The 26,904-nt window shown below is 39.3% G+C and overlaps 4 protein-coding genes and 1 long non-coding RNA gene across 6 annotated transcripts; 2 read left to right on the top strand and 3 right to left on the bottom strand.

Annotated features, from left to right (window-relative positions):
* The first annotated feature begins 9,449 nt into the window (after positions 1–9,449).
* On the top strand, positions 9,450–12,993 carry LOC123503169. Its single transcript, XR_006674357.1, has 3 exons — positions 9,450–9,508; positions 12,562–12,745; positions 12,867–12,993. It is a non-coding gene; the product is annotated as an uncharacterized LOC123503169 (long non-coding RNA).
* LOC123503168 lies at positions 10,102–16,296 on the bottom strand. Its single transcript, XM_045252686.1, has 11 exons — positions 16,234–16,296; positions 15,787–15,993; positions 15,439–15,608; positions 14,967–15,064; positions 14,469–14,656; positions 13,904–14,051; positions 13,422–13,495; positions 12,860–13,054; positions 12,433–12,590; positions 12,241–12,329; positions 10,102–12,078 (listed from the first exon to the last, which is right to left on the bottom strand). The coding sequence occupies exons 2-11, from the start codon at positions 15,970–15,972 to the stop codon at positions 11,165–11,167; spliced, it is 2,220 nt and encodes a 739-aa protein (XP_045108621.1). The 5' UTR covers positions 15,973–15,993; positions 16,234–16,296; the 3' UTR covers positions 10,102–11,164.
* A 255-nt stretch (positions 16,297–16,551) lies between these two features.
* LOC123502949 lies at positions 16,552–17,239 on the bottom strand. The gene is made up of 2 exons (XM_045252243.1): positions 17,084–17,239; positions 16,552–16,791 (listed from the first exon to the last, which is right to left on the bottom strand). The coding sequence occupies exons 1-2, from the start codon at positions 17,198–17,200 to the stop codon at positions 16,552–16,554; spliced, it is 357 nt and encodes a 118-aa protein (XP_045108178.1). The 5' UTR covers positions 17,201–17,239.
* Positions 17,240–18,615: 1,376 nt separating this feature from the next.
* LOC123503280 (actin-related protein 2/3 complex subunit 4) lies at positions 18,616–22,713 on the top strand. Of its 2 annotated transcripts, none has more exons than XM_045252912.1 (6): positions 18,616–18,762; positions 19,926–20,044; positions 20,148–20,300; positions 20,469–20,523; positions 20,703–20,873; positions 21,131–22,713. In XM_045252912.1, the coding sequence occupies exons 1-6, from the start codon at positions 18,760–18,762 to the stop codon at positions 21,134–21,136; spliced, it is 507 nt and encodes a 168-aa protein (XP_045108847.1). In that variant the 5' UTR covers positions 18,616–18,759; the 3' UTR covers positions 21,137–22,713. The 2 variants fall into 2 exon arrangements, with proteins under 2 accessions (XP_045108847.1, XP_045108846.1); XM_045252911.1 differs by having other exon boundaries at positions 18,639–18,762; positions 19,903–20,044.
* Positions 22,714–22,932: 219 nt separating this feature from the next.
* On the bottom strand, positions 22,933–26,901 carry LOC123502948 (vesicle-trafficking protein SEC22b-B-like). Its single transcript, XM_045252242.1, has 5 exons — positions 26,888–26,901; positions 26,388–26,429; positions 26,099–26,259; positions 25,631–25,777; positions 22,933–25,204 (listed from the first exon to the last, which is right to left on the bottom strand). The coding sequence occupies exons 1-5, from the start codon at positions 26,899–26,901 to the stop codon at positions 25,056–25,058; spliced, it is 513 nt and encodes a 170-aa protein (XP_045108177.1). The 3' UTR covers positions 22,933–25,055.
* Positions 26,902–26,904: the final 3 nt, after the last annotated feature.

Here is a 26,904-nt window from a genome sequence, read left to right as displayed (position 1 = left end):
TGCATTTCTTTGGTTTGTAATGTTTTGTGTCCATCTATGCTTTTTGTTTACGATGTCTTAAACTCTCGTACATTCTGACTATCTCTGTGTTGTCTTTTTCCATACAGGTCTATAATAAATCTGTCTTGTCTTCTCTTACATCTTTTTAATCTTTTTTTTGTATCCAGCTTTGTTTTTGTCTACCTTTTCTTAAATTCTTACATTATTCCTGTGTTGTTATCTTTCCATACACATTACATCCTGTCCCGTTCTTTCTTATATCTTTAAGTTTGTATAGTTTTGTGTTTTTTTTTTTTTTTTTTTTTGTGAGTTTTATCTTGTCTTAAACTTGTACATTTTAACTAGGTTTGTGTTGTTATTTTTCCATACACATTATATTGTCTGGTCCTCTCCTGCATCTTCTATAAGTTTGTATAGTTTTATGTTTGTTTCTTGTTAATCCTATCTTGTCTCAAACTCGTACATTTTAACTATGCCCGAGTTATCTTTCCATACATATATTGTCCAGTCCTCTCTTACATCTTCTAACTTTGTATAGTTTTGTGTCTATGCTTTTTGTCAATTCTTGTTTTAAACTCCTATTTTTTTCTAAGTTTGTGTCTCGTGCCAACATATCCTTCTGGTGAGCCTAATATTGAATTCCAGTGTTTTTCTTCCCTCTCACTGCCTCGGCGTCCCTGCCACTGCAATTAAGTGTTAATGTCTCCACGCCAGGAACTCAATCCGCGCCACGTAACATTCCTATCTATTCTATTACACGCTTTTCTTCCTCCAAATGGAATGATGCAAAGGAAAGGAAAGGAAATGTTAACCTGCTTCCTTACCTTTCTCTCACTCCTCGGTGGTGGTGGTGGTGGTGGTGGTGGTGGTGGTGGTGGTGGTGGTGGTGGTAGCAAGCATGACCACCACCGTCCTCAGCTTCACCTTTCCATCCTGAAGGAGAAAAAAAAAAAAATCACACAGGTGAGATGGTGGACAAAGTGGTTTTCGAATGTTAGTGTTCGAAGCACTGAATACAAGACTTGATTAATGAACCGCTCTATAACTACCGGACTTTTCATCAATGTTATCCAACCCTGTCTCATATATACATACATACATACATACAAAGAGATCCATTTTCAAAACTAATTCCCTCTGATTCAAGTCCACACATTTCAAGCACTTTCTTTTTCACGTATATAAAAAAAATCTGTGTCAATGCATGTCTTTTCTATCACACCCCAGCACTCATCTCCCCATCAATGTCACCACGATCACCAGCAAACCAAGCCCTCGGTGAAGCAGGTGAGGAGGAGGTGACAGGTGAGAGACGGTGGACAGGTGTGTGACTGCGGCAGAGACAGGTGAAGCTTGCCCCGATGCATCTGTTATGTGGCGCCAAGGAGTGTGAGGGAAGGCATCGTGTGTGTGTGTGTGTGTGTCTGTGTTTATTTTGTGGTAGTTTCATTATTTACGTTCTTTTCTAGTGAATTATCCTTAGAGTGGCGGTTCTTTTGACGACCTCACATGGACCATAACTTAAATCACATTCCTTATCCTTGACTTGGCGCTGCATTTTCCTGGCCAATAGTTTATCCTTCTAGCTATCAATCAGTCAATCAATCTATCTATCTATTTAAATGTATAGTCTGTCTACTCTAAAATGGCTCCTAGATTTCAAACACATTGTAGCTTATTGATAACGTAACTGATTTGATGTGAATAATACTTGTTTTCTGTTGATCAACGCACTTATTACAAGGACAGCTCACGGTTTGCCTCAAGATCTGACAACCACGCATTCCCTGGACGCCATTCGAACTGAGACCCCGGAGGCACTTTAGAGTAGACAGACTAGTTTACTTTCCATAGACTTATATACAAATCAATATCCTCAGCTTAAAAAAAATACAATAATAATTAAAATAAGAAAATAAAAAATAAGAGACAAAACATCTATGAATAAACTAAAATGCACTCAGAATTCTCCCGTTTTCTCATATTTAAGGGGTACAATCTTAAAAATAAATAAATAAATAAATTCTCTCTCTCTCTCTCTCTCTCTCTCTCTCACGCTCCACCTGTTTCGCTGAGGGAGAGAGGGAGAACATCACGGCCCTCTCACCAAGACCCCCAAACGACGCCCCTCTCACTCACCTCTCCCTCGCCTCTCCTTTCCTCTCCCTTTGCTCCCTCCTCCACAAGCACCCGTTCAGCTCTCTCCCTTTCCTCTCCCTCCCTTCACAAGCACCCGTTCAACACTCTCCTCTTCCTCCTCCCTCTCCCAGTGACTCTCGCTCTTTTTCCATCAGGAGGGAAGAGGTTACTGTCTTTGAGAGGAGGAGGAGGAGGAGGAGGAGGAGGAGATAACCACCACAACGCTTCCTCCACTAGACTCTTCCCCCTACTCTCTTCTCCTCTCTCCACGTCCACTAAAAATGCTTCTGTTTTATCCTCTTACCTCCTATCCTTCTTCTCTCTCTCCTTCCATCTTTATCAAACACCTCTATACCTCCATGTCTTTCCTCTACACTCCTCCACTTTTCTTCTCTTCCTCCTCCTCTCTCCCTCTTCATCACCCAAAGCAGTTTTTTTTTTCTCCTCTCAAAGGAAAATTCTCTCCACTTCACATCCACACCTACACTCTTTTCCCTCCTCCTTCTCCTCCTCCCCCTCCTCCTCTGTCTCTTCCCCTTAATCACCCAAAGCAAACACTCTTTTCTCTCCCTCAAGTACTCAAATACTAAGCAAAACTCCTCCACTTCATATCTACACCTACAATGTTCTCCTCCTCCTCCTCCTCCTGTCTGTCTCTTCCTCTTAATCACCCAAAGCAAACACTCTTTTCCCTCCCTTAAACACTAAGCAAAATTCCTCCACTTCATATACACACCTACATTCCTCCTCCTCCTCCTCCTCCTCCTGATCCTGCTCCTGCTCCTCCAGCCGCGCCTCCGTCAGTCCCTCCTCCTCCACGATTGATGCCTTTACACTACATTGGCCAGGAGTCATATTTCGGGCCCTCCCCCTTCCGGCCAGAGGAGGTCGGCCGCGAGGAGGGATTTCACGCAAGCTTGACACCAATTTTCCAAACCTCCGAACCTCCTCACCAAAAAAAAAAAAAAAAAAAAAAAAAAAAAAAGAGAGAGAGAGAGAGAGAGAGAGAGAGAGAGAGAGAGAGAGAGAGAGAGAGAGAGAGAGAGAGAGAGAGAGAGAGAGAGTAAAAAAGGTAAAGTGTGTGAGAGAAAGAAAATGCTTGGTGGAGAGAGAGAGAGAGAGAGAGAGAGAGAGAGAGAGAGAGAGAGAGAGAGAGAGAGAGAGAGAGAGAGAGAGAGAGAGAGAGAGAGAGAGAGAGAGAGAGAGAGAGAGAGAGAGAGAGAGAGAGAGAGAGAGAGAGAGAGAGAGAGAGAGAGAGAGGCAATATAACATGTACACGTGGATTACTTCCCCAAAGAGACGAAAAAAGAAGAAAAGAAAAATATATATAAAAGGACATAAAAGGAATTATTTCTATATTTTTTCATCTCTTATTTTTTCCACTCCATGTTTTAGTACCTGAATATTTCCTGTGTTTTTTTCTTTTTTCACTTTTTCTCTTTTAATAGTTTTTTTTATTTTTTATTTTGGTATATATTTCTGACACGATCCACTGAACTAACATGAAAGAGAGAGAGAGAGAGAGAGAGAGAGAGAGAGAGAGAGAGAGAGAGAGAGAGAGAGAGAGAGAGAGAGAGAGAGAGAGAGAGAGAGAGAGTTTAAATGAGCCATAATGTTTCTCTTACTATTTTTCTTTCTTTTTTTTTGTGTTTATTTTTACTTTCTTTCTTTTGTGTTTTTTTATCAGTTTCCTTGAATTCGTCTTTACTGAGAAGAAGATTTAGAAGAAGAAGAAGAAGAAGAAGAAGAAGAAGAAGAAGAAGAATGAGAAAAACAAGGAATTACTAAAAAAAAAACAAAAATAAATACATTTCCATTTCCTCAAAGACTTAACGAGAGAGAGAGAGAGAGAGAGAGAGAGAGAGAGAGAGAGAGAGAGAGAGAGAGAGAGAGAGAGAGAGAGAGAGAGAGAGAGAGAGAGAGAGGTAATAATCATCAGAAAGGAAATAACAGATGAAAGGGTCGCGAAGAGAAGGGAATAGAAGAGATAACCAAAGGCGAAAACAATACTTACAAGATGGATGGGAAGACATATATTACGGAGGAGGAGGAGGAGGAGGAGGAGGAGGAGGAGGAGGAGGAGGAGGAGGAAGGAGGAAAGGGGAGAGAGGAAGGGAAAGGAGAGCGAAAGAAAGGGAAAAGAGGGAGACTGAATAGGAAGTAGGGCTGAGAGAGAGAGAGAGAGAGAGAGAGAGAGAGAGAGAGAGAGAGAGAGAGAGAGAGAGAGAGAGACAATAACAGAGGAAGATGAAGATTGATAATAAGGAGGAGGAGGAGGAGGAGGAGGAGGAGGAGGAGGAGGAGGAGGAGGAGGAGGAGGAGGAGGAGGAGGAAGCGGAGAGACAAGAAAAGTAGTAAAGATAAACCAGAAACGAAAGGATATACTCATAGGAGGAGGAGGAGGAGGAGGAGGAGGAGGAGGAGGAGGAGGACAAAAAGAGGGGAGAAGACGAAGGAAATGAAGAAGGAGGCTGGGAAGGAGATGAGACAATAAGCCGTCCTCGGATGCGCTGATGGAGGAGGAGGAGGAAGAGGAGGAGGAGGAGGAGGAGGAGGAGGAGGAGGAGGAGGAGGAGGAGAAGGAAGAGGAGGATGAGGAGAGGAGGAGGAGGAGGAGGAGGAGGAGGAGGAGGAGAGGAAGAAAAGAAGAAGAAGAAGAAGAAGAAGAAGAAGAAGAAGAAGAAGAAGAAGAAGAAGAGAAGAAGAGAGAAGAGAGAGAGAGAGGAGGAGAGAGAGAGAGAGAGAGAGAGAGAGAGAGAGAGAGAGAGAGAGAGAGAGAGAGAGAGAGAGAGAGAGAGAGAGAAGGGAGGCAGGGGGGGACGCGGGTGAGATAAGAGTGAGAGTGAGGCAGAGGGGGCAAGATAAGGCTCAACTCTGATACACGACCTCTCACTGGGGCAAGGAAATTTTTCACCACCAAAATAGATTAGTTAACCCTGCACCCCCTCCCCTGCCCCCCTGTCTCTTATTATCCCCCTACACGGCCCCCTCCCCCTAAAAGCTGAAGGGAAAGTGACAAAGGACAGAGAGAGAGAGAGAGAGAGAGAGAGAGAGAGAGAGAGAGAGAGAGATTGTAAGTTCATGGATATCAAGTTGTTCGTTTCAAAATTGACTTCTTAAATCAACCAAGAATCGCATCATAAACCTTATTAATTCTTCTGTTAGTTAATCAAACACGAAATGTGATCATCTCTCTCTCTCTCTCTCTCTCTCTCTCTCTCTCTCTGTCTCGTACTGACGTTCTTTTTATAATTGTTTTTTTTTTCTTCTTTTCCATCTTCGTATCTATCGTTCTTTTTTTTCGTACATGTAAACAGTTGTTCACTCCCTTCTTCAGTTACGTCTCTCTCTCTCTCTCTCTCTCTCTCTCTCTCTCTCTCTCTCTCTCTCTCCAACACTCGAGTCTTTCATACACACACAGATTTACTCTTATTTACCTTTTCCCTTTCTTCGCCTTCGTCCCAAATCCTCTCAAAGTTTGGACAAATTCCGAGCACTCACTGGCGTTTCCACGAGTCCGTGTAAGAATAGTAATAATAATAGAGCGACTGGGAATATTGTATAGTAATGAGGGAGCAAGCCGAGGGGACATTTGGAGAATAAAGAATTAATTGCGATTCAAAAGAGGAATTTCACACTTGATTACGTGTTCACTGATCTCAGCGGCGTGTTGTGGCCGCAGGGGGACATCTGGTGGCGCAGTCCGCAAGCCTCCGCGACTCCTCACATCCTCATTATTTTTTTTATTACCGGTCGTTGCTCCACGCGTCGCTTACCGGTGATACAAGTAGGGTGGATATGGTGGTTTTTTAGGCATTACATTGAGTGAATGAGGAGATTACATGATTTTTCCCCTTTTTTCGCGTCTTTTTTCCTTTGGATTGGTCGCCATTTACACGGGAAGTGGGGGAAGGGGGCGAGTTGGAGTAAGGGGGGTCTCTAAGGTTCCCTAATGCACAATTCTCGGCGCCTAATGCCTCCTTTGTCGACGAGTTGGCTGCGCACTTCACACTTCATGTGTTTGATGGCAACCCACTCAAGCTTACGGGATTCGAACCGTGGACTCTCTTTCATCCGGGCCAGTGTTTGCCAACACCATCACGTCACGGGCCCCGCCAGCCGGAAACCAGACGCTGACATGCACAAGCCAGCGGCACAAGGCAGCGGGGGGCGGCAAAGACACGCTGGCGGCGGGATTATTACTGAGTTACGCGCGTCATGCCTGTCCCATATTCTTGGGTTCTTGTTCTGAACGTTTCGCTGTCTGGCCTCAGGACACCCAGTGACCCAACACTGGTGGGCGTCACCTGGGCTGTCAGGGTGCCTTCGTGATTACAGTCATGTTCCATAAGGAAGCTGTAACATCTGTGAGAGAAACATCCAGAGCCTGGCTGGTCATGTGCACCTCTGTGGCCTTCGAAAAAAGCGGCGATATGAGCGAAATATAAATAAGTAAATAACAACATAAACAAATATATAAATAAAAATCAACTAAGAATTAGATAAATAAAAGTAATTAATAAACATATAATAAAGGATACCAAGCAACACGTGCCTGAACCCCTTGCCTGCATGGCCTTCCACCGCCACGGCCTCACCGCCACCACGATCTGGGAGACATTGATTAAAGGCTTTCAAGTTTGTGAAGATATCTATTAACCTGAATCTATTAGTTCCATTCTGACTAACAAGTAAAGATCTAAAAACGTTAAGAATTTGTATGAAGTACTGAGCGAGTCGATAGGTAGTGGTGAAAATTTAGTTTGCAATTTTGTTTGTAACTTTGAAAGATACTAAAGACAACCAAAAGGAACGATTCAAACCTTTTAGCGCTTTGGGTTTCACGTTGGCTTAGTAAAACTGTCTACCGTTACTCATATGAAATAACTAGGATAACGTCTTTCCTTTCCTGCTTTTCTTCACCACTCCTTTACCGTCACCCTTCCTCGCTACTTATACTATCCTTTCCTTCCTTCCTTCTTTCCTTCACTCACTCAGTCCCTCCAACCCTCTCTCACTCCCTCCAGTTAATACCTCCAAAAGCTCATTACTATTTACTTCCGTCTCCACAATGTCCCTTACCTATCACCCCCTCTCCCTCTCTCCCAGCAGCATTTGCCCCCAACACTCAGTAATCAGTTGAGTTCTCGCTAGGGGAGGGAAAAAAGGGCGACGTTTCTGAATGGAAGTAAATGCTTGACTGGAGACATTCAGGACCAATGAAAATGTTCGGGATATTAGCATTGGCATCCCCAGATTGTCCCTCCCCCTCCTCTCTTCCTCCTCCTCCTCTTGCGGCAGATGGTTCGTTCTGATGGTGGAGGGATGAGGGGTAGGATGGATAGAGGATGGCGGACGAGGAGGAGGAGGAGGAGGCAGTCTGATTCGTGGTGGTGGTGGTGGTGATGGTGGTGAGAATGGAAAGGGTAATATTAGTAAGGTGAGGTGGTGTTGTGTTGTTGGTGGTGGTGGTGAAGAAAGGAAGGGCTGATCTGATGGGTGGAAAGATGAAATTAATTGTTGTTGGTGTTGATGTTGATGTTGTTGTTGCTGTGGTGGTGATGGTAGTGGTGGTGACATACCCTCATATCGTAACAATATTAGAAAAGTTAACGCATTCACGTCAGGTGTTTGTGACCTTGATAACTTCCCTCGCAGACACCAATTACGTGACTTAGGCGAGGAAAGGACTGACCGACTTACTGATTGACATTTAACTCTTCCCATATAAAAACAAACACTTAAATACAAAACACAACAAAAACATTACACTCACTATCTAATCTATCTACCTTTTCCCTCCAAATCTAAAGCATATTACTATCAAGATCTTGTGTAACATCTTAATATTAACTCCTTTAGGAAGTACGCGGAGAGAGAGAGAGAGAGAGAGAGAGAGAGAGAGAGAGAGAGAGAGAGAGAGAGAGAGAGAGAGAGAGAGAGAGAGAGAGAGAGAGAGAGAGAGAGAGAGAGAGAGAATAATAGACACACAAAGACAGAGAGAGAGAAAACGATTACATAAGGAAATGATCGACGGACAGGGATGAGAGAGAGAGAGAGAGAGAGAGAGAGAGAGAGAGAGAGAGAGAGAGAGAGAGAGAGTCCTTCAGATCCTTCTCCTATCACGTCCCCCTTGTCGAGAACTCCCAGACAGCTCCAGCTCACGCGAGGGACACAAGCGCCACGCCCTTTGCACGCCCTCGAGTCCTGCAAAGAGTCCTCGGGATCTGAAGCGGGGAATCCTATAGAAGGTCGTAGGATCCTTCAGGACAGAGAGGCATCCTTCAGTTCCCGGGCACGTGGTAGGCAGGCGGCGTCCCAGTGTCCTTGGGGAAGGTGAGGAGGTCCTTCGGTACTCCCTGGGGGGTCCTCGGCGCCCTCCTTCACGTTATTAATCTATTTTCCGGCTCGCAGGATATTTGAGAGGCTACCACCACCATCACCGCCGCCACTCTCTCTCTTTTCCTCTCTCTCTCTCTCTCTCTCTCTCTCGTATAAACTCGTAGCAGATACTTTTTCTCCTTTTTTTTCAAATTGACCATAGGCTACATATAGCGAAAGGGATGTTGGCATTTTTATCAGTAATAACAAAAGCAACGAAAACAAAAACAATATCAATAATAATAATAATAATAATAATAATAATAATAATAATAATAATAATAACAATAAAAAAGAGTGGATCGCTATTCCCCAAAACTTGCAGCACGGACAAAACTCTAGAATCAGTTTCCGATACTTTCGCGGACTCGTTTCCACGTGAATAATTTCCCATCGCATTCCCACCGCCGAGTGAAAAATAGGAGGGAAAAAACTGCCACGAGAAAAAATAAAGGAAATAACTCATAAACCTGATCAGCCGTTAGCTATTCGATATTTTAAACTGTAATTAGTATCTCTTCTAGGCGAAGTGATATTATAACATTCGCATCTCTCTCTCTGTAACGTAAACAAAACAGAACTAAAAGACAAAAACAAGTCCAGTTTATCACAACCTTCCATTTGTATCTGTTACTGTATATAACACAATGGCACACTCACAAACACATAGCCTACATACTACTACTACACTTTATAGGAGCATTACCATCACTATAGCTTCCCTGCTACTGCCGCCATCTTTCCTGTCCCTGCCTGCTTCCTTTCTTCTTATAAATACTTGAAAAGAAACACTATCAGCACTTCACTCGTTTAATATCTTTACCTGCGAGTGTCTGCGCGTTACAGTGTTCAAGTCACACACGCGTTCTTTGTCGAAAGGTTCCGAAAATGGTTGAAATAGTGTTTGTTTTCAATCCGCACACCTGCATGGCTACCACTTCAGAATCAGCCATTGGTTGCCACTTGTACGAATTACACTATGTCTACGGTAACATTCTACATTATTTACTTTAAGAGTAATGTGTGCCAATAAATGTCATATATTATAACACTTCACTTTCACATTATAACGTACGTATTTCTCAACATGTGAAAAGTTGGATGCTACGTATATCACCACTCCTTTTTACACTTGATATTAAGTTACAGTTTGAGGTGTACATATTAACTACAATCAATACCACACATGACTAGTCAATAACAATACACTTCACGAACCAAAATATTTTCAACTTACGGTATCAAATTAAAAAATAATCTTAAATAACCAAACACGAGGGCATCATAAAGCAAAGGGTGCTAACATGAATTACAAGGTACTGTAGATGTATGTGACAAATATCAAACAATTCCCGAGCCATCAATAATAGACAGGGTTATAATAATAAAAAAAAAAATAATAATAATAATAAATAAATAAATAAATAAATAAATAAATAAATAAATAAATAATAATAATAATAATAATAATAATAATAATAATAATAATAATAATAACAACTTCCTTTCCACTGCATGATCATCAGTATAAGCCAGGTGCCAGCCTCCATATATTCTAAATGGCACATACTGGCATTCTTTCACCCACATGACAGAGTATGTACATACATAAATTATTAAGTTTATAGTTTTCATTGTAATTACAGAGGCTGAAATATTATTGCCTGAGATAATGCTTAAAAAAATCAGGGTGAATTTCAAAATATGTGTGTGTGTGTGTGTGTGTGTGTGTGTTCCTAGTTTACATGAAGCATAAACAAATACATTTATTAGTTAAATACATATATAACACGTCCAGCTTTTTGTCAAAGATGAAATGCCATCCCTGCAATTTTGGCTGCAAATACAATATTGAAACTCATCCTCTAACAAAGATAACAAACAGTAAAAGCTGCACTGCATTACTTACAGCAAAATTGATGCTCATGAAGGTTGAACTTGTTGGCAAATTTTCTGGCACATTTGTAACATTCATAAAGTGTGCCAAGGCCCTTCCATGGACATGGCCTATAGTTTGTTCTGTGTTTGTCCTTCTTTATTAATGACTGAACTGGCTGTGTTCTGCCACAATAGTTTTCATTTTGATGCATAACAACCTGTCTTGAGCCACCAATCAATGAATGATTAGCTACATTAATACCACACTTCCCTCCCTGAAGAGTTTGATCACACTGATGTAGCAATGGAAGGTTGGCCTCCCCATCACAGTCTAAAGTATCGCTAGGCCTGACTTGCCTAGAGTAGTTACCATTCTCTTTTGCCACATTCTGACCACTCATTTCATTGTTTGACATCTTGCCATAAAATTTATCACATGACAAACTGATGTAGTCACCAGTGTTTGCTGCTACAGCTTCCTGAGGCTGGACAGAAGCTTTTGTCCTGTTAATCACATGTTCACCGTGCATATGATTCTTTCTTACATAAATATGACGTTGCTCTACTGTGGAATGGCTTGACATTTTCCATCTGCATTCAATATCATGCCTTTTCTTCCAGTAGCATTGCAAGAAGCTACCTTTAAGATCTTTACTCTTTAATTTCTTTTGTAGTATATCCCTTTCGTGAGGATAACTACAATTACCACTTTCAGAGTTAAACACGTGCTGATGGGTATCACTTGTGTGTTGCTTATTGATCATTCTCATTTCATCAGAGCATGAAGATTTTTTTCTTTCATTGCCTCAACTGAGTAACATTTCTCTTGTGTTCCACAATAAATCTTATCATCAGTACTATGACTGAATATCTGTGATTTTTCAGCCTCACTCTCTCCATCACACAACATACCTTCATGAGTGTTCTCTGTGCATGGCATCTGAGGCCTGTGTTCAGGTTTATGGGAATATCTGAGACCACTTGTGGTCAATGAAGAGTTCAAAGCATTACTGCACAGATCATCACAGTGGTTGCTCTGGCTGCTGGAATTAATACTCTTGTAGCCAGAAGAATCATTAATTGACTCTTTCTGTGAAGTAGTGTAGTCTTTCAGAGTCAATGAATCTATAAATATTTCATTATTGTTCAAAGAGCTATTCAAAAAGGCTGAACCAGAATCCAAGGATGCATTGTTTATTGTTTCAGATGAATCAAACTCTACACACTGATTGAAGGTTCCATGTGAGTTTTGTGAAATGACAGGAGTAAAATCAGTCATCTGATGTAAATTAGTGGTTACATTTGGCAAAATTCTTGTTTCCTTACCATTAAATGACTGGTTGGAGATGAAACTTGGGGTAATAAGTGGATCTAAGGAACTACAACAGTCAACATCAGTACTAGAAACATCCCTGAGATCCTTAGTCTGACTAACAGCATCTCTAGCTTCTAATGAAAAGTTTCCTTCAAAATTTCTAACTGAGGTCTTCTCTTTCTTTCTTATTTGTGGTTTCCTTTCTGCCTTCAAGTGCTTATGTGGAAATAAGTCTGAATCATCCTGTGTTCTTTTCTTGCTTTTGCCTCTCACTTTTTGCCTACATCTTTCTTTGTGTCTGTCCAGAAACTCTGGTGAAGTGAAGAGCACCTGACACTCACTGCACCACCGCTCAAGCTCTGCCGCTACACAACAATCAAAGGAAAACCTTAATACTGATATAAACACTATGTCATAGATTATAGACTCATCACCAAAAATGCAATAGCAGATGAACAATGCAGGATGTAAATATGAGCTACAAGAATGGAAATCGTTCTGATTTAATACTTTTCCTTTCCACTTACCTTTTAATAATGGTTTAAAGAAGTCCCTGGTGGATATACCCAGCATCTGCCCATACGACGCTCCATACCACACCATCAGCTCTGTGTTCCTGGTGACATAACAAAGATTCCAATAATCCATTTCTTTTAAAAGGAATTATTACCATTACAGTTATAACTCAAAGTAAAAAATTAGTAAGAACTGACACAAACCTTTTAATCTCATTATTGGTGACATAGAATATTTCACTTTGAATCTGCATGGCAATCAGGTTCCTTTCAATGTAGTTCCTTGCACAATTAATGTAGCGCCCCCAATTGCTCACCGAGGTGTCTTTACAGTCTATCTCTAGGTCTGGCCTCCCATGGATCTGAAGCAAGATGAGACTTCATTCAAGCACAAGGGAAGCATTAAGGAGTGTTATTCCATAGACAACACTCTGATTAACAACGCACCTCAACTCATCTTTTGTGACTCCTCCCTATGAAGCACTAGGCAACAGGCAATTAGCACATAAACAAATAGGTATGTACACATATAAAGAAAATAAATCATTACTCATATTTGAATTTTCAAATGTAAAAATACTAAACATTGCTACTATTAATGGCTATCTCTTGAACACTATCATTTGCTCACCTCCCAGGCATAGCCAGACATCTCTCCAGTCCTCTTCACAACACGGCCTTCACAGGGGCCAAATACAAGTCCTTCAGGAATGTCAGCACAGGTCCATACCCCCAAACCTCCATCCTCCATCTTGGACTTGGCAATGTACAAAGGCCATGGGATAGTGAGCTCAGCCCGATTCTGGACACTGCCATCACGAGGAACCTGGGGTAGAAAGAATAATAAAAAATATACCTGAATGGCATAATAGTCTTTTGTCTGTTAAACATGACTTCCCCATCACTGTGTTAGTTCAAAACATAACTTTCTTATTCCTATGATAACTAAACAACAAAACTTCCCCATTCCTAATGCTTTAATTATAAACCATTCTAAGACATCTATTCTTGGTCTTCAACCCTCTATAAATCTTGTACTGGCTACAATAGGAAAAAATTACTTTTCCTATCTTTTTTTTTTTTTTTTTTTTTGCTGTACATGCTCTTATGATGGCTCCATGCATTGCTTTTTAGTGCTGTGAATTGCTGCATATCACAGTGAGAGGATTCAATGCTATTATAAAGGAACTCACAGGTACATCCAAGATCAGCGTCATAGGGTGCTTGGGGCAGGGGCAGCTGTATGTCTTTTTGCACTCTATACAATCTGCAATGCATTAGTCATTCTTTAGTCTTCATTACAAAAAAACATAGGCTATTATGAAGATAACTTTAGCTTACTAATATCCAAGCATAGACATTTCACTTTTATGCAAAATATGAGGTCTTTTCAAATTTCAATCAGCATCATGAGATGACAAGTGGTGAAACTAATGAGCTGAATGAATCTAAACCTAACCTATCCTAACTTAGCTGACAACATAAGGGGAGCTACAAAAAGTTAGCAGGCCTATATATGGCAATCCCTGTAATATATTAATGCATTCACCAACCATCCACATCCACACAATTGTCTTGCCTCAAAACTAACCTGACAATAAGGTAACTAAGTCAATTTCTGTCATCTACCACCAGACTGCCAAACGTGTGGCTTGCTTGAGACTGCTTGACTTACATGCATGATTATACTTGGAGTTATACTTCTGGTTGAACCTCACGTTGGGAAGCGAGCAAGATTCATCCTCATATATCCTAAGTTTCCTGTCTGCATCTCCTGAACCTTCACTATTTTTATTATTATTTATGGAGTTTATATACACCACCTGAAAGTAGGGTTAGTCATACAGGATTAAAAATGATAAGGAGATGTATCATGCAGTATGGGCTACATGCATGAGGATAAGAAAGGACCACACACTACAAGAATGCACTGAGAAGAAATATGAGCTGAAACAATTTTTCATATAATCTTAAACACTTTGAGCTTCTTTTCTTTCTAAACAATAAGTACAAACCATGCAAAAATAAAGAAATGCATAAACCACAAGTTATAAGGAAAAAAAAAATAGGACACCTGAATTGAAACTATGGTACCCATCACTGTGGAACTCTGATGTTTCTTTTCTTCTAATGTCTCAAAAGTAAAGAATAAATAAAACACAAGATGCCAAAATAAGACATAAAATGATCACATATTTTAAAGAGAAATCCAAATTATAAAACTAAGACTTCTGTATTACCCTGACACTGTAATCTTCATTCTTTTCTAGTTTAGCCAGACAGAACAGATGCTGTAATGCTGACTGTGGCTTGCTGAGTTTGCCAATCTTCTCCAGAGTCTGTTCACTGTATGCAGGCTTGGTCTCACTACTGTTCATCTTCTGGTGAACTTTAGTTTCTTCACTGGCCACTGACTTATCTGGTTGTTCTGAGTTTGGGGCATTTTTTGTTTATAAGTAAAGTTCTCTTAGTCATTGGCAATGGTATCTTTTTACTTGTATTTTTACAGACATATCCTTCTTTCATTCATATATTCTCACAATCTTATTCACTTAATCTTCAACTTTGTCTTTTCTCAAGAGAGAATTTGTATCACACTGGTACTCTTTCATTCATGCCATTCATTCCTCTTGTACACATTGACTTCATTTCCATTCTAAATATATTAATCAAATTATATGCCCAGTAGTGTAACATAATTCAAAACTGTTATAAGAAGATGAGTTGAGAGGCATTACCTTGGGCTGGATGCATGCTGACAATGCTGTTTGATAGGTTCAGTATTCCCAGCTCCCGGCCATACTCATCCCCATACCACACAAACAGTTCAGAATTGCTGGAAAAAGAAATCTGTTGCTTTAAGAAATTCACTCTTGCTATCAATCTATAGTCTCTAATGCCTCCCTCTCTCCCTCTAAGAACATCACTGGAGGAATGGTAAGAAGTAGAGCATCTACTTCTTACCATGCAAACACATTCTTTGCTTAGAGCTACAGGGATAGAAAAATAGAGACCCTTCTACTGGGGTAATTTCAATGGGGTGTTCTTAGTACCAATAACACAAGAAAGATAGATGCATACGTATATGGATGAGTAGCTAAAGATAAGATACATGAACATGAATTATTTCCCTCGATATAAAGCATTCATTGGTAAAAACTTGGAAGACAGGCATAAGACATAGCAGTGAGGCCAAAATGTATTAATTACCTTTTTATTTCCCGGAGAGTGATATAGTATATGTCCTTCCTATATTGGAAAGCCTCCAGGTTCATCTCCACAGCATCTCGCGCACAGTTCACATAGCGCAGCCAGTTGCTAATGGATTTGTTCACACTGTCAACACACATTCTGCTCTTCTTGTAAGACTTTACCTGCAACTTTAAAACACAAGTAGTCATGAGTAAGACTGTGTGAAAACAGAAAATTACAAAATATACACAAAATAGGTCCACTGTGATATCAAAATACATTCTGTATTCTGTATCTACAACACTAGCTAATCTCAATAACATAAGTTTATTTCCTCAATAGTCAAATTTAAATACTGAAACTTACTTGCCAAGCATAACCTGAATCTGCTGCTTTGGAGTTCTTTTTCACCCTAAGAAGTTGACCTTCATAAGGGCCAAAAACCAGCCCCCTAGGAAGGGCAGCAGAGGTCCACACACCTTCCCCTGCTCCTGGTATCTGGGAAGTAGCCACATACAGAGGCCAGGGTGCTGTGAGACGGGCTCGCTCCATCACACTTCCATCCCGCACAATCTTATTTAGAAAAAAAAAAAAAAAAAAAAAGTAGACATGAAATAATGCAAAAACTGTTTCCACAGGCAAAATGATACACACAATGACTGACTTTTCATATTCACTGACAATTCCTAAGAAATTTGTATCTGATAAACTTATAGATCCTGTATATTTGTTGAATTGGCCTTAAACCATGTGCATTTCATCTGTTAATACAACATACACTCAGACATAGACACCTAAAGCAATGAAACTTACTTCTCTATTGAAAACAAGTCTGAAGTGGAGAAAGCACACTCCAAAAAAGTGTTTTTGGCATTGTGTACAGTCTGAAATAGAGAGAAGACTTTACAGTACCTTGTCAAGAGTTTTGTCACTTACAAGCATACTCTCGGACATAATACAACAGCAGTCACACACATAGCACTTGGCATCCTGAGAAGTATTCTAACTTAGTTAATGTATCACTTAACTTTCTCAAATGCTAAATTAAGAATGGGGAAAAGACTATTGCTTTATAGGTTACTGCATAAATGCTTTACTACAAATCAACCAAGATGCTTTCACACCAGAGCATTAATCAAAGTCCTTACACGTAACATCATTGTCATACTGCACATCATTGTTCATATTTGGGAGGCATGCCGAGGTACGCAGACCATAGCTGCATTCGGTGCGCTTCACTTGAAACAGACCACTTGTCTGTTTCATTTCCGCCCTCTCCCTTTGTCTAGCTGCATTGTTCTTTTTTGAGGTACAGTGGTTCCTGAGACGCTGATGGACTATTAATGCCTCACTTGAGGTCTTCTGTACAACCTGGAATCAAGAATTTATAGAAAGGCATTTGTATAGATATTAGATAACCAAGGAACCTTCTCTTCCAACATAGCCCAATGTCTGCTCTAAAACTTCCCTCAGAGAACTGAAATTGAAGTGTCTGTTAATTGTTGTCATTTCATTTCCTTCTTGCATGGTCTCTAATTCTTTCATCCTCATTTCTATTTTTTTTCTCTCAAAGATAACGGTCCTGGCAGGCTAATAAAACACGCTACCAACTTGGACTGTCTAGACTCCGTATCTGCCTCACCATTTACTTAGTGATACTTACCCTCACCGAGCCGTGTTTGCTTTTGCATAGAGTGACAAGTGGCCAGAGGTGAAGCACATCCTCCTGGGAAGAACTGAGGCGGTGAGGGGTTTTGGTAGATATCACGTGCTTTCCCATTACTCGAGGATTGCAATGGTGTGCGTCCTCTTATAGTCCTCTGACCCTACAAGTATGATGGAAATATATGACAGTTTTATACATTGACTATTCAATCTTAAGAAATAAAACCTCACATATAAATAAATGAAGTAAGGAATAAAATAGTAAGTGGAATGGTATTTGATGCGGAGAGAGACCTCGGAGTTTTCACAAAGCAATCGACCTTAAAATGTGTATCTTTATATTTACATATTCTAAAATTGTAGATATATATAAGCTTTTTCTATGAGGTAAGTACATTCCTTGACGTAATATCTTGATTGGGAACTAAAGATTCACGAAAGGGAAAAAAAAAAAAAAGTGACACGTGCACCTACCTTGACAAACACGTGTAGAGCCTAAGAGCGCTGACATTTTCTCTACAAATGTTTTCTTTGCCGTACTTACATAATCACTACTTATTACATACATTAGTTAAGGTACACGAACATATAAAATCTAGTACAAATAATTGATCCAGACAATCAGATAAGCAAAATAACCGAAGGAATGTTGTGAATAAGACTGAACTTTTTTTTTTTCATTTCATTCACTTGTCTTTCATCTTGCAGCTTTGTTTGTTTGTTTTGTTTTCATTTTCTTTTTATAGTCTATCATTTATAGATTTGAACATAGGAAGTTAAACACTGAGGGCTTTATTGTGATGAAAGTGGGATTAAAATATTTACACCTGATAAGGGGAAGTTAAACGATATTTAAGGTAGACTATAATAAAAATGAAGCAGCAAGCCAACAACGAGGATCTGCAGGCGTAAATAGATACCTTTGAACTTGAGATTTTAAAATGTTGATAAGTAAATGAATAATGAGCTATACATAGAACACATTCACATACTTATACTATTCAATTCGTACATATAAAACATACTGAAGTGAACTAAAGAAAGATACACCGGAAACAGTTTTGGGCATAATAGGAACTTAACGTCAATGAATTGAACGAATGAAGCGAATGACAGTGACACTTTTTATACATTCATACAATTCAGTCTATGTAACTTCGAATTTGATCAAGGTTGGGATAGAGATTAGAACTACAGACTAACTAACATCGAAGATATATAGGTACAGAATTTCAAATATGAATAGTTCAGAATTTGATTAATGAAACCAAGATAAGGATAGAAACTAGAAATATAAAGCAGCATCATGAGACAAAACTAAAATTTCAATAGATAAATGAGAAAGGAATGCAATACATAGGATATTTACACATTTATATAGCTAAATTCGGACATATTAAGATGAAGTCGGCGCCAAGAGAGCAAATGAAGCTATAAATTGAAACCTTCGAGCATAGGAAGTAACACATTAATAATAAAACCATTAGTAAATGTAAAAGAAAAAAAATTATCCATTGATACAGTTTGAATGATGTGTACTAAGGTAAAGCCAAGGCTGGGACGGAAGCTGGGACGCGCCGGGTGTCTCCCAGATAAGTGACAGGAAGGGAGCAGGGCCCAGGCTGTTTACTCCAACTTTTCACCCTCAGGAATACAATTTTCTTGCCTCCCAACATGGTAACTATTTCTTGGGACGTCAAAATGTGTGGGAGTACGCGGAAAATGATCAGCAGGGCCTAAAATGCGGTGTAGTGAGGAAAGTGCTGAAGGGAATGACTCACGCTGGGTGTTGTGATTATTTGGATGAATTTCTCGCCCTTTGGTTAGGCCTGGGTCGTTGCTTTGGTGGTTGTTTTTTTTCAGTGATCATTGCGAGTGAAGAGCTGGAGTGTTATTGTGGTTTGTTTGTTAGTATGGCTGTGTATGTGTGTGGGTGTGGGTGGGTGTGTACTTCCACGCCCTTCCCCCCATGTCCACACACATTCATGTACGCTTCACAGCAGGTATACATGAATAGTTGTTTTGTGCTGGTTAAAGTAAGGAGAGAGAAAGATAGAGGTAATAGTGAAGCAACATCCATGTTTCTATCTGAGGGCTAGGTTAGGTTAGGTTGGGTAGTTCAGTTTCATTTCATTACTCATCCTTTCATTGTGTAGGTCATGATATTTTTGCCCAGAATTAAATTATTAAAGGTGGGTAGTCTAAGTTTATTTTTTGTAATAATTAAAGATACAGTGCAGGCAGCAGTGCAATTGACAGACGATACTGACACTTTCGTCTTTCGGCAAGATTTGGGTACTTTGATATTTCTAACTAGTTATGGGAAAAAAAACTAAACTCTAATTTCCATGTATTGTGATGTGCTAAGAATGGTGTTTACACTGGAAACTGTCATAAATGCCACCTATTGATTCCCTGCTGAGCAAGGCAGACTAACCATGTGTTAGTCTCGGCGATGCTGCAGGGAAGGGATTTGTAAATTTAAGTCAAACCTGGTAATTTTGGGGAGCACACCTCCAAAGGCACTTTCCTGCCAGGTGGTCAGGATTGTTTAGGAGGTGAGACGTGGGCAAAACTGAGCATTTCCAACAATTTTCAACACAACTACAACTATACGCACATCAAAATAATGAAAAAAGTATGTTTCGTTATGCAACTGATCAGTCAAAGCACTGGGGAGAGTGCTGGATCTAGTTTGGGTTACTGATAATATATAACAGATCCATGGTAAAACCTTGATTAAACCTTTACATCATTATATTTACTGTGAATGAATGGTAGATATAAAGGTACTATATTAATGCTGTGTTTGCCAAGTGTGCATGTCTATCTATTTTCAGTCTGCTACACTACGTCCATATCTGAGTGCTGTGCGGCATACACTTTCTGCTGCAATGTGTCTTCAGAACTTCAATTCACAAGTTGTGGAAAGACATAATAAGCCAGAAGTTGAAGTTAGGTAAGCAAGATAAATCATCACTTGCTCTGCTAAATAAATCAGTCGAAAAAAAATATCATGTTTTTATGATGGCTTGAACATTTCCTGTGTCTCACATTGGCAGATCGAGTAAAGAGTTGCTGATGACGGCTGTGGTGGTGAGCAGGAATGAAAAGGAAAAAGTCCTCATTGAACCTTCCATCAATTCCATCAGAATCTCCATCTCCATCAAACAGGCAGATGACATCGAACGCATCCTGTGCCACAAATTCATGAGGTAACCCCCACCATGTTCTCTATTACAAGTCACGGTCTTTTGTAAATTTAAGCAAGTTACTTTATGACTGTGTTAGCTGGTTACTGTATTTTTTAAAAGTTCAATAATTATTATTTTCTAATTGAAACATGTTAAATTGGGATTTTCCTTACATTTGCTTGTTTTCAGATTTATGATGATGAGGGCTGAAAACTTCATTATTCTTCGAAGGAAACCTGTTGAGGTATTTGCTCTGGCATTTTCTTTGTTTTTAATTAAGATTATAAGGTTTTATGAAAAACTTCAGTACAGTATAACTGGTATTTATGTATATAACTTATAAAGAAAATATTTTCAAATCTTCAGTATTATTCTAATTAAAAGAGTACAGGCAAAATCTAACATTTATGCCTCTGTTAACAGGGTTACGACATTTCCTTCCTCATTACTAACTTCCACACGGAACAAATGTTCAAGCACAAACTGGTGGACTTTGTGATTCACTTCATGGAAGAGATAGATAAGGAGATCTCAGAGATGAAGCTAGCTGTCAATGCTCGGGCCAGAGAGTGTGCCATGGAGTATCTAAAAAGGGTGAGGACAAATATATAGTTCATGTATCTTTAGTTTCCACTACAAGCATAGGAAATATTTATTTCAACTGTCTATATTATAACTGATAACAGTTGCAAGGTCTCCACAAAGGAACAGAAAACTTCTTTAATTTATTGGGAATTGTTTAGGCATCTTGTATGTACAAATAAGAATTTTCAAAGTTGATTTTAGAATTTAATATCGGGGCCAGTTTTTCTTTTGTCACAGTCCTAATTAATATTGTTTGTCCATGACAGTTTTGAGAAGAGGAGTGCTGGCAGACATGGTTGGGCTACCTAGTGGCCATCCATCAAGACTGCTCACCATGCCAACAGTTCTAGGATCAGGTTTAGGATTACAGTTTCATCTTAAACCACAAACCTAATGTTAACTTGTTAAAAGTGTAAAGACGGTTAAATTAAGGCCAGAGACCAGATTTTGTACTATTCCATGTCATGCTGGCAGGAAAGCAGAGAGAGGTGCCAATCTTTTCTGTGACAACAGTTTTGGTGAAACTTAAGGTTCCACCACTGTTCAGAAAAATATAGTACCTAGCAGGTCTTTATTAATTTTTTCTTTTCTTTTTGATTCCCAAGTCATTCCATCATTGTGAAGTGATTAGTATTTATTTGTATTTATTTTTGATAATTTAATTCACAATAGTTGTATCTTGGTGCCAGCCTGAATGTTGAGTAGAATGTTTTTGTCTGTTGGGTGAGAGGACCTGCTGGTGGGGCAATAATTGTAGCTTATGGCACAGTAACCCTTCCTATTGTTACATACTTAATTTGCTCACCACAGTTACTTGAGGCATGGGAGCTGGTAGTAGAAACATACCTATACATCCTAGGTTGACAAACGGCACAAAGGGAAGGTGTTCTTGTGCTTCCAGACCCCCTTTCCTCCCTCCCTGTGAGTGGTGGTGATGGTCTGAGTGAGTGAGTGGAAGAGAGACGAATGACTCACTCCGTGAGGATGTGTGGTACTCCAGTGATTTCCTTTAACGCATTAACTTTGGACTGAAACAGAGGTTGAGTGCCCAGTACAACACACACCCAGCCAGTAGCAGCAGCACCACTGTCACCATTCGTGCATTCGTTCTCAGTAGTTCCCTGTTTGCTGTTATTAGACTGAGCAGTGCAGTGTGGTAACTGAGGTGGCATGCAGATGAGTCTATTCTCTAGTAGTATAGTTAAAAGGATTAGAAGCTATAATAACTTGCTCAAACATGACACTACTAGTATAGTCACAGGAAGAAATGGTGGTCTGCCAGGAGCTAGAGTGCTTAAGGCTAATGCTCAGACTTATAATGTGAGGATGCTCTGGAAGGATGCATGGTGGTGGTCAATACAATGTTATGATTCTATTATGATCATTTGAATATTACCCAACATTATTATTACCACAGAATGCTGAATAATGTTTGTAGCATACATATTGGATAAAGTCAGTTATGCATTTAATTTATATTACATTACTTCCTATTTATAATGAGGCAGATTGATGAAACTCAAAAATTTCCATCCATACCTTACTCTTCCTTGTCAACACAATTAGATGCATAAACAAAATCTGGAATCTTTCATAAGGAATGCAGAAAGCAGGACGGTCAGTATTTGGTGGAGGAGCAGCTGCTCTGGGTGTTGGTCTTAAGTGTGAAGTGTCGGGGCTCTCAATCTTATTCAGTGATCCTGTTAAATAAGTAAAAGTTTGTGGAAACTATGATAAGAAATCCCCTTTTATACTGATTGTAAGATGTTGAAATGGCTTTAAAGATATATTCAGCTTATTTGGATGTATGTATGTATGTATGTTGGAAGAATATACAATTTAGATTGTCCTCAAACCTTTTCCTTTGAGAAGTTGTTTGCCTTTTCTAGAAAATTGTTCCTTTAATCAAGGACAGTATTTATATTATTGCTGATAAAGTCTAGAGTAAATAGTGACCATGTTTATACTCATGATAAAAGCAAACTCACAGAGGAGAATGTGTGCACAGAATGGCAAAAGCTACTCTTAGTACAATCAGAAGGATTTGCAACAGGCAACAGACACAGGATTTTGTTGAAAATTTATATTGATTTTTGCAAGATTCAACAGTGTAATCCATTTCTATGGATGCAACAAGTATTACTGGAAATAGAGGGACAACTGGCTTATAGTGTTGCAACAGAAAGAGGTACGTACAGGGTCCTATGGGGCACTAGACTGTGTACCATGAATATTCACCATCAAAATATGACTCATGTGGACAGATATATATATGGAAACAAGTAGAAAACAACAAAAATACTATATAACAATTACTGGAAACATGCAACAAAGATTTACATGAAAACAGTATCCATCTGTAGCACACTAAAATAAACCCTAAAAACATGAACACCCCACTGCATAATTACACATGCATCATTATTACCCAGGGAAGACTCAATAAGACTTGTCATACAGAACTGGCAGCTCTAATGGTGTTATTGCAGTTTCATCTCACCATCTCTCGCTTTAATTTTCTTTCATATTCTCTAAATGTGAATTCCAATAATGTTAAAACCTTTCCCATGTGGCACTTAAATTAACATTAAGAACCATGAAGTAGGAATATCATTCAACTCTTTTACTTTGTTTTTGTTCCAGATCCTTGATAATGCCAGGGTCTCTGCCAAAGTGGAGGAAGAAAATAAAGATATTTATTGCCACATTCACTCTTTCTTATAATGGAAATTCTGTTTCCTTGAGCTTCTAATATAGATTCTCCTTTATCAGTGGAAGAGTGGTGGGGACAGGCATTTCAAAAGACATCATTCCCAGTTACAACTCACAACTGCATTAATAACCAAGGAGGGAAAAGTATTTCATGAAATACAGTACACTGTAAGTGAGATGAAACTGCAACATTACCAATCTTAATAATTTCTAAAACTACATCACATGAGTATACTCCATGCTGGCCACATGCACTTCTGACAATTGCACAAAGAACTGTTACCTTCAAAGATAAAAGTTCCTCCATCACTCCTGGAACCTTTATCTAATATATATCCCTATGAAAAAAAGGAAATCATTATGTATGCATACATGGCAATACAATTTCTAGTAGGAAAACTGAAAACAAAATGAACATGGCAATACAATATCTAATTGGAAAACTCGTAAGACAAAATAAAGGCCAGTATAATACAAAGACAACTACACCCAACATCTCTGTGTACATCATGCATTACATAACCACTTAAAACTAGATATAAATATTAAAATCTGACTATGTAATGGTGCTGCATTATGGTACAGTAAAATAATTGCAGAATAGTATACATGATTTTTTCTTTGCAACTCATGAAAGATTACAGCTTTTACAAGACTGGTTACTGGTAGATTTCATTATATCTTTCCCTGTATGAAGGGAGGTAAGAAGAAAATGGCGAAGAATCAGGCTATTCACAGAAAGGTTGAACAGAAAGTGAACAGATGCAGATACTGTACCAGAGACCCCACACCAGGAGAGAGAATGTTAAGCTGATAGAAAATAGTGTTTTACTGATCTGGTCATGAAACTTTTCCTGCAAACTATCTACTCTTAAAAAACAATAAATAACTGAAGAATTAAAGCAATATGTATTATACAAACTTCCAGAAAGAATATCCCTGTAAAACACTTGGTAAAGATCTGTTCACAAAAACCAAGCAATATGTATGATTCATTAACTGCACATTCTCCTTCCTAAACTAATGTAAAAATTTACTAGTTTCTATTGTATTCATATTATGGGATGTTGAATAATGGATCCACTTTAAGTTAATAAAACACTTAATATTTATTCTCAGTCACTTCAAGTGTAACAGTTTATAAAACGATAAGCATACATGATTTTCCAGCATATTCTAGAGTTCCAAGCTTGACAATTTCCAACTGAACAATGTTGTAAAGTGGTGTTTCACTGATGTAAGAAGATGGTGAAAGAAATGGTAGGTAGACATCAAGAATCACATTTCTTACTCACTTGGACACTGTCTTGAATGGGGCATCTTTACATACAGCTGCATGTGATTAAGCCATCAGACAACACTTTTCAGAGAACTTGAAAGACATATCCTAGCAGAGCAAACACTTCTGGGAGAAATCTCCTCTGATGCATGCTCTGTTGCATCATCTTTTATCAAGAAAGACAATGAGGTCTTTTCTCTTCAGAAGACAAAGAAATAGAGCAGGATCACTAGAGTTAACACACCTCCTGCAGCAATCTTAGCAAAAGTGGATCTCATATTCAAGTATTGTGCATCCTTGTGGTAGCTTTTTGACAGGCTGGAGAGTCCCGTGGCTTTGTTTTCAAGGTCTGGAAAATTTGAAGTCAGTCAACTTTGAGTACAAGCCAAGTAAAATTATTGAGCTTCTTTTACATTCAAAGAGCTAAACCATCCCTATATAATCCCATCTTCCTCTGTAATACCCAATATCTTCCAAAAATGTGAAGTACATGTATCAAAGGTGTAGCCAAAAGAGGAAGCAGCCAAGCATTAAAGCCCTAACAGGATACTTGGTATACACCACCCATCACTAAGCTGTAAGCGATCACCAATGCCTGAGATAATGTTAGTCAGCCCTGACCATCATAACATTACATGTAAGTACCTCCTTTATAACACTACATTACTGTAAAGTCATGTCACACACAAATAATGTGCTAATACAGACCACATTTAAATGCTTCGGTTTACATCCCCCCTATCTTAGCCTCTCTTTTTCTCCTCTCAACACGTACCTGAAAGAGCTGTTCCCCGCTGTAGCACGTCATCAATGTTCTCCATCATTATCCGCTGAACATCATTCAGGTCTTCTCGCAGCTGGTGAAGGTGTCGCCTGCCCCGCTGGTCACTATATTGTCGGCGTAACTTCTGTATGTATGTGTCTGTTTAAAGAGTAACAGAAAAAAAATTATGGTTTATACTGTACAAATGACTGCATAGGCCTTATTGGTCTTTCCACACAGCTATCTATTTAAGAAGTAACAAGAAATAGCAAGAGATTAAGCAGTTACTTCATTTTGAAAGATTGCAAAATAAATGTCAAATAGTCAATGGACTACAACTTTCTTTAACAGCTCCACAATGAAATAAGAATAGCAGAAACAATATAAGTCATGAATGACATGACATTAAAATAAAATACAATAAAACATTCCTGAATTCATGCAGTGCACCTTTTCCCAAGGAGACACAAATCAACTCACCAAACTCAATACAGGAGTAAGGCCGAGTGGCCTGGGAGACCTTGTGGCCATGCTGTGACATGAATTCTGATGACATTTCTTCCAGGAAGGTGAATGCAGTCTTTTTACTGAAGCCTCGTTCACACAACACCAAGTGACATACGTCATTCTCGATGATATAGCTGTAAAGAGTTGCTATTCAAGCATACCATATCACAAATCATTAAAGTATGAAAATATTAATTTCACATTGCTGAGGTAAACTCCCTCGGCATGTGTCCTCCACCTTACACACATATCAGACACTCACTGGAACACATATTGCCCTGTCTCTATCCATACATGACTGGGCCTGGACCACAGACAAAGGATGTCAAACTGATGTTTTGTTATTGGATCTCAGTAAGGCCTTTGACAAAGTGGCTCACCGAAAACAAAATAGACCACTATGGTATTAGAGGCAAAACAAAAAGATGGATCCAGGGCTTTCTAACAAGCCGCACCCAGGAAGTGGCTGTAAATGGAACATCATCCAAACCAACATAAATTCTCTCAGGGGTGCCTCAGGGGTCTGTATTGCGTCCTGCTCTTTTCATGTTGTACATAAATGATATAAATGAAGGAGTCTCGTCAACAATTAGACTGTTCACAGATGACAGTGTGATCTATCGCCACACTGAAAATGAAAATGACCAACATCAACTACATGAAGACCTCCAAAGAGTTTTGAATAGGCAAAAACGAAACGTATTACGACACACCTTCACCATCAACCAGCTAGCAATACCACAAAAGGAAAGCTGCAAATACCTGGGGGTAACCATTTC

This window comes from Portunus trituberculatus, chromosome 13 (genome assembly GCF_017591435.1).
Source record: "Portunus trituberculatus isolate SZX2019 chromosome 13, ASM1759143v1, whole genome shotgun sequence".
NCBI classification, from domain to species: domain Eukaryota; kingdom Metazoa; phylum Arthropoda; class Malacostraca; order Decapoda; family Portunidae; genus Portunus; species Portunus trituberculatus.
This window is presented reverse-complemented; position numbering and strand designations above follow the sequence as displayed.

Excerpts from the sequence above, each read along its gene's own strand:
- LOC123503168 (XM_045252686.1), bottom strand. The coding sequence starts at position 15,972 with ATGGAGCGAGCCCGTCTCACAGCACCCTGGCCTCTGTATGTGGCTACT. Across the intron at positions 13,055-13,421 it reads CGCTGATCTTGGATGTACCT|GTTCCTCGTGATGGCAGTGT; the intron begins GTGAGTTCCTTT and ends TTTCTACCCCAG. Across the intron at positions 12,591-12,859 it reads TGTCTGGCTATGCCTGGGAG|ATCCATGGGAGGCCAGACCT; the intron begins GTGAGCAAATGA and ends ATCTTGCTTCAG.
- LOC123502949 (XM_045252243.1), bottom strand. The coding sequence starts at position 17,200 with ATGGGAAAGCACGTGATATCTACCAAAACCCCTCACCGCCTCAGTTCT. Across the intron at positions 16,792-17,083 it reads GCAAACACGGCTCGGTGAGG|GTTGTACAGAAGACCTCAAG; the intron begins GTAAGTATCACT and ends TCTTGATTCCAG.
- LOC123503280 (XM_045252911.1), top strand. The coding sequence starts at position 19,908 with ATGTCTATCTATTTTCAGTCTGCTACACTACGTCCATATCTGAGTGCT. Across the intron at positions 20,045-20,147 it reads AAGCCAGAAGTTGAAGTTAG|ATCGAGTAAAGAGTTGCTGA; the intron begins GTAAGCAAGATA and ends TCACATTGGCAG. Across the intron at positions 20,524-20,702 it reads TTCGAAGGAAACCTGTTGAG|GGTTACGACATTTCCTTCCT; the intron begins GTATTTGCTCTG and ends CTCTGTTAACAG.
- LOC123502948 (XM_045252242.1), bottom strand. Across the intron at positions 25,778-26,098 it reads TTACTCCTGTATTGAGTTTG|ACACATACATACAGAAGTTA; the intron begins GTGAGTTGATTT and ends CTCTTTAAACAG. Across the intron at positions 25,205-25,630 it reads GCGGGGAACAGCTCTTTCAG|ACCTTGAAAACAAAGCCACG; the intron begins GTACGTGTTGAG and ends CAAATTTTCCAG.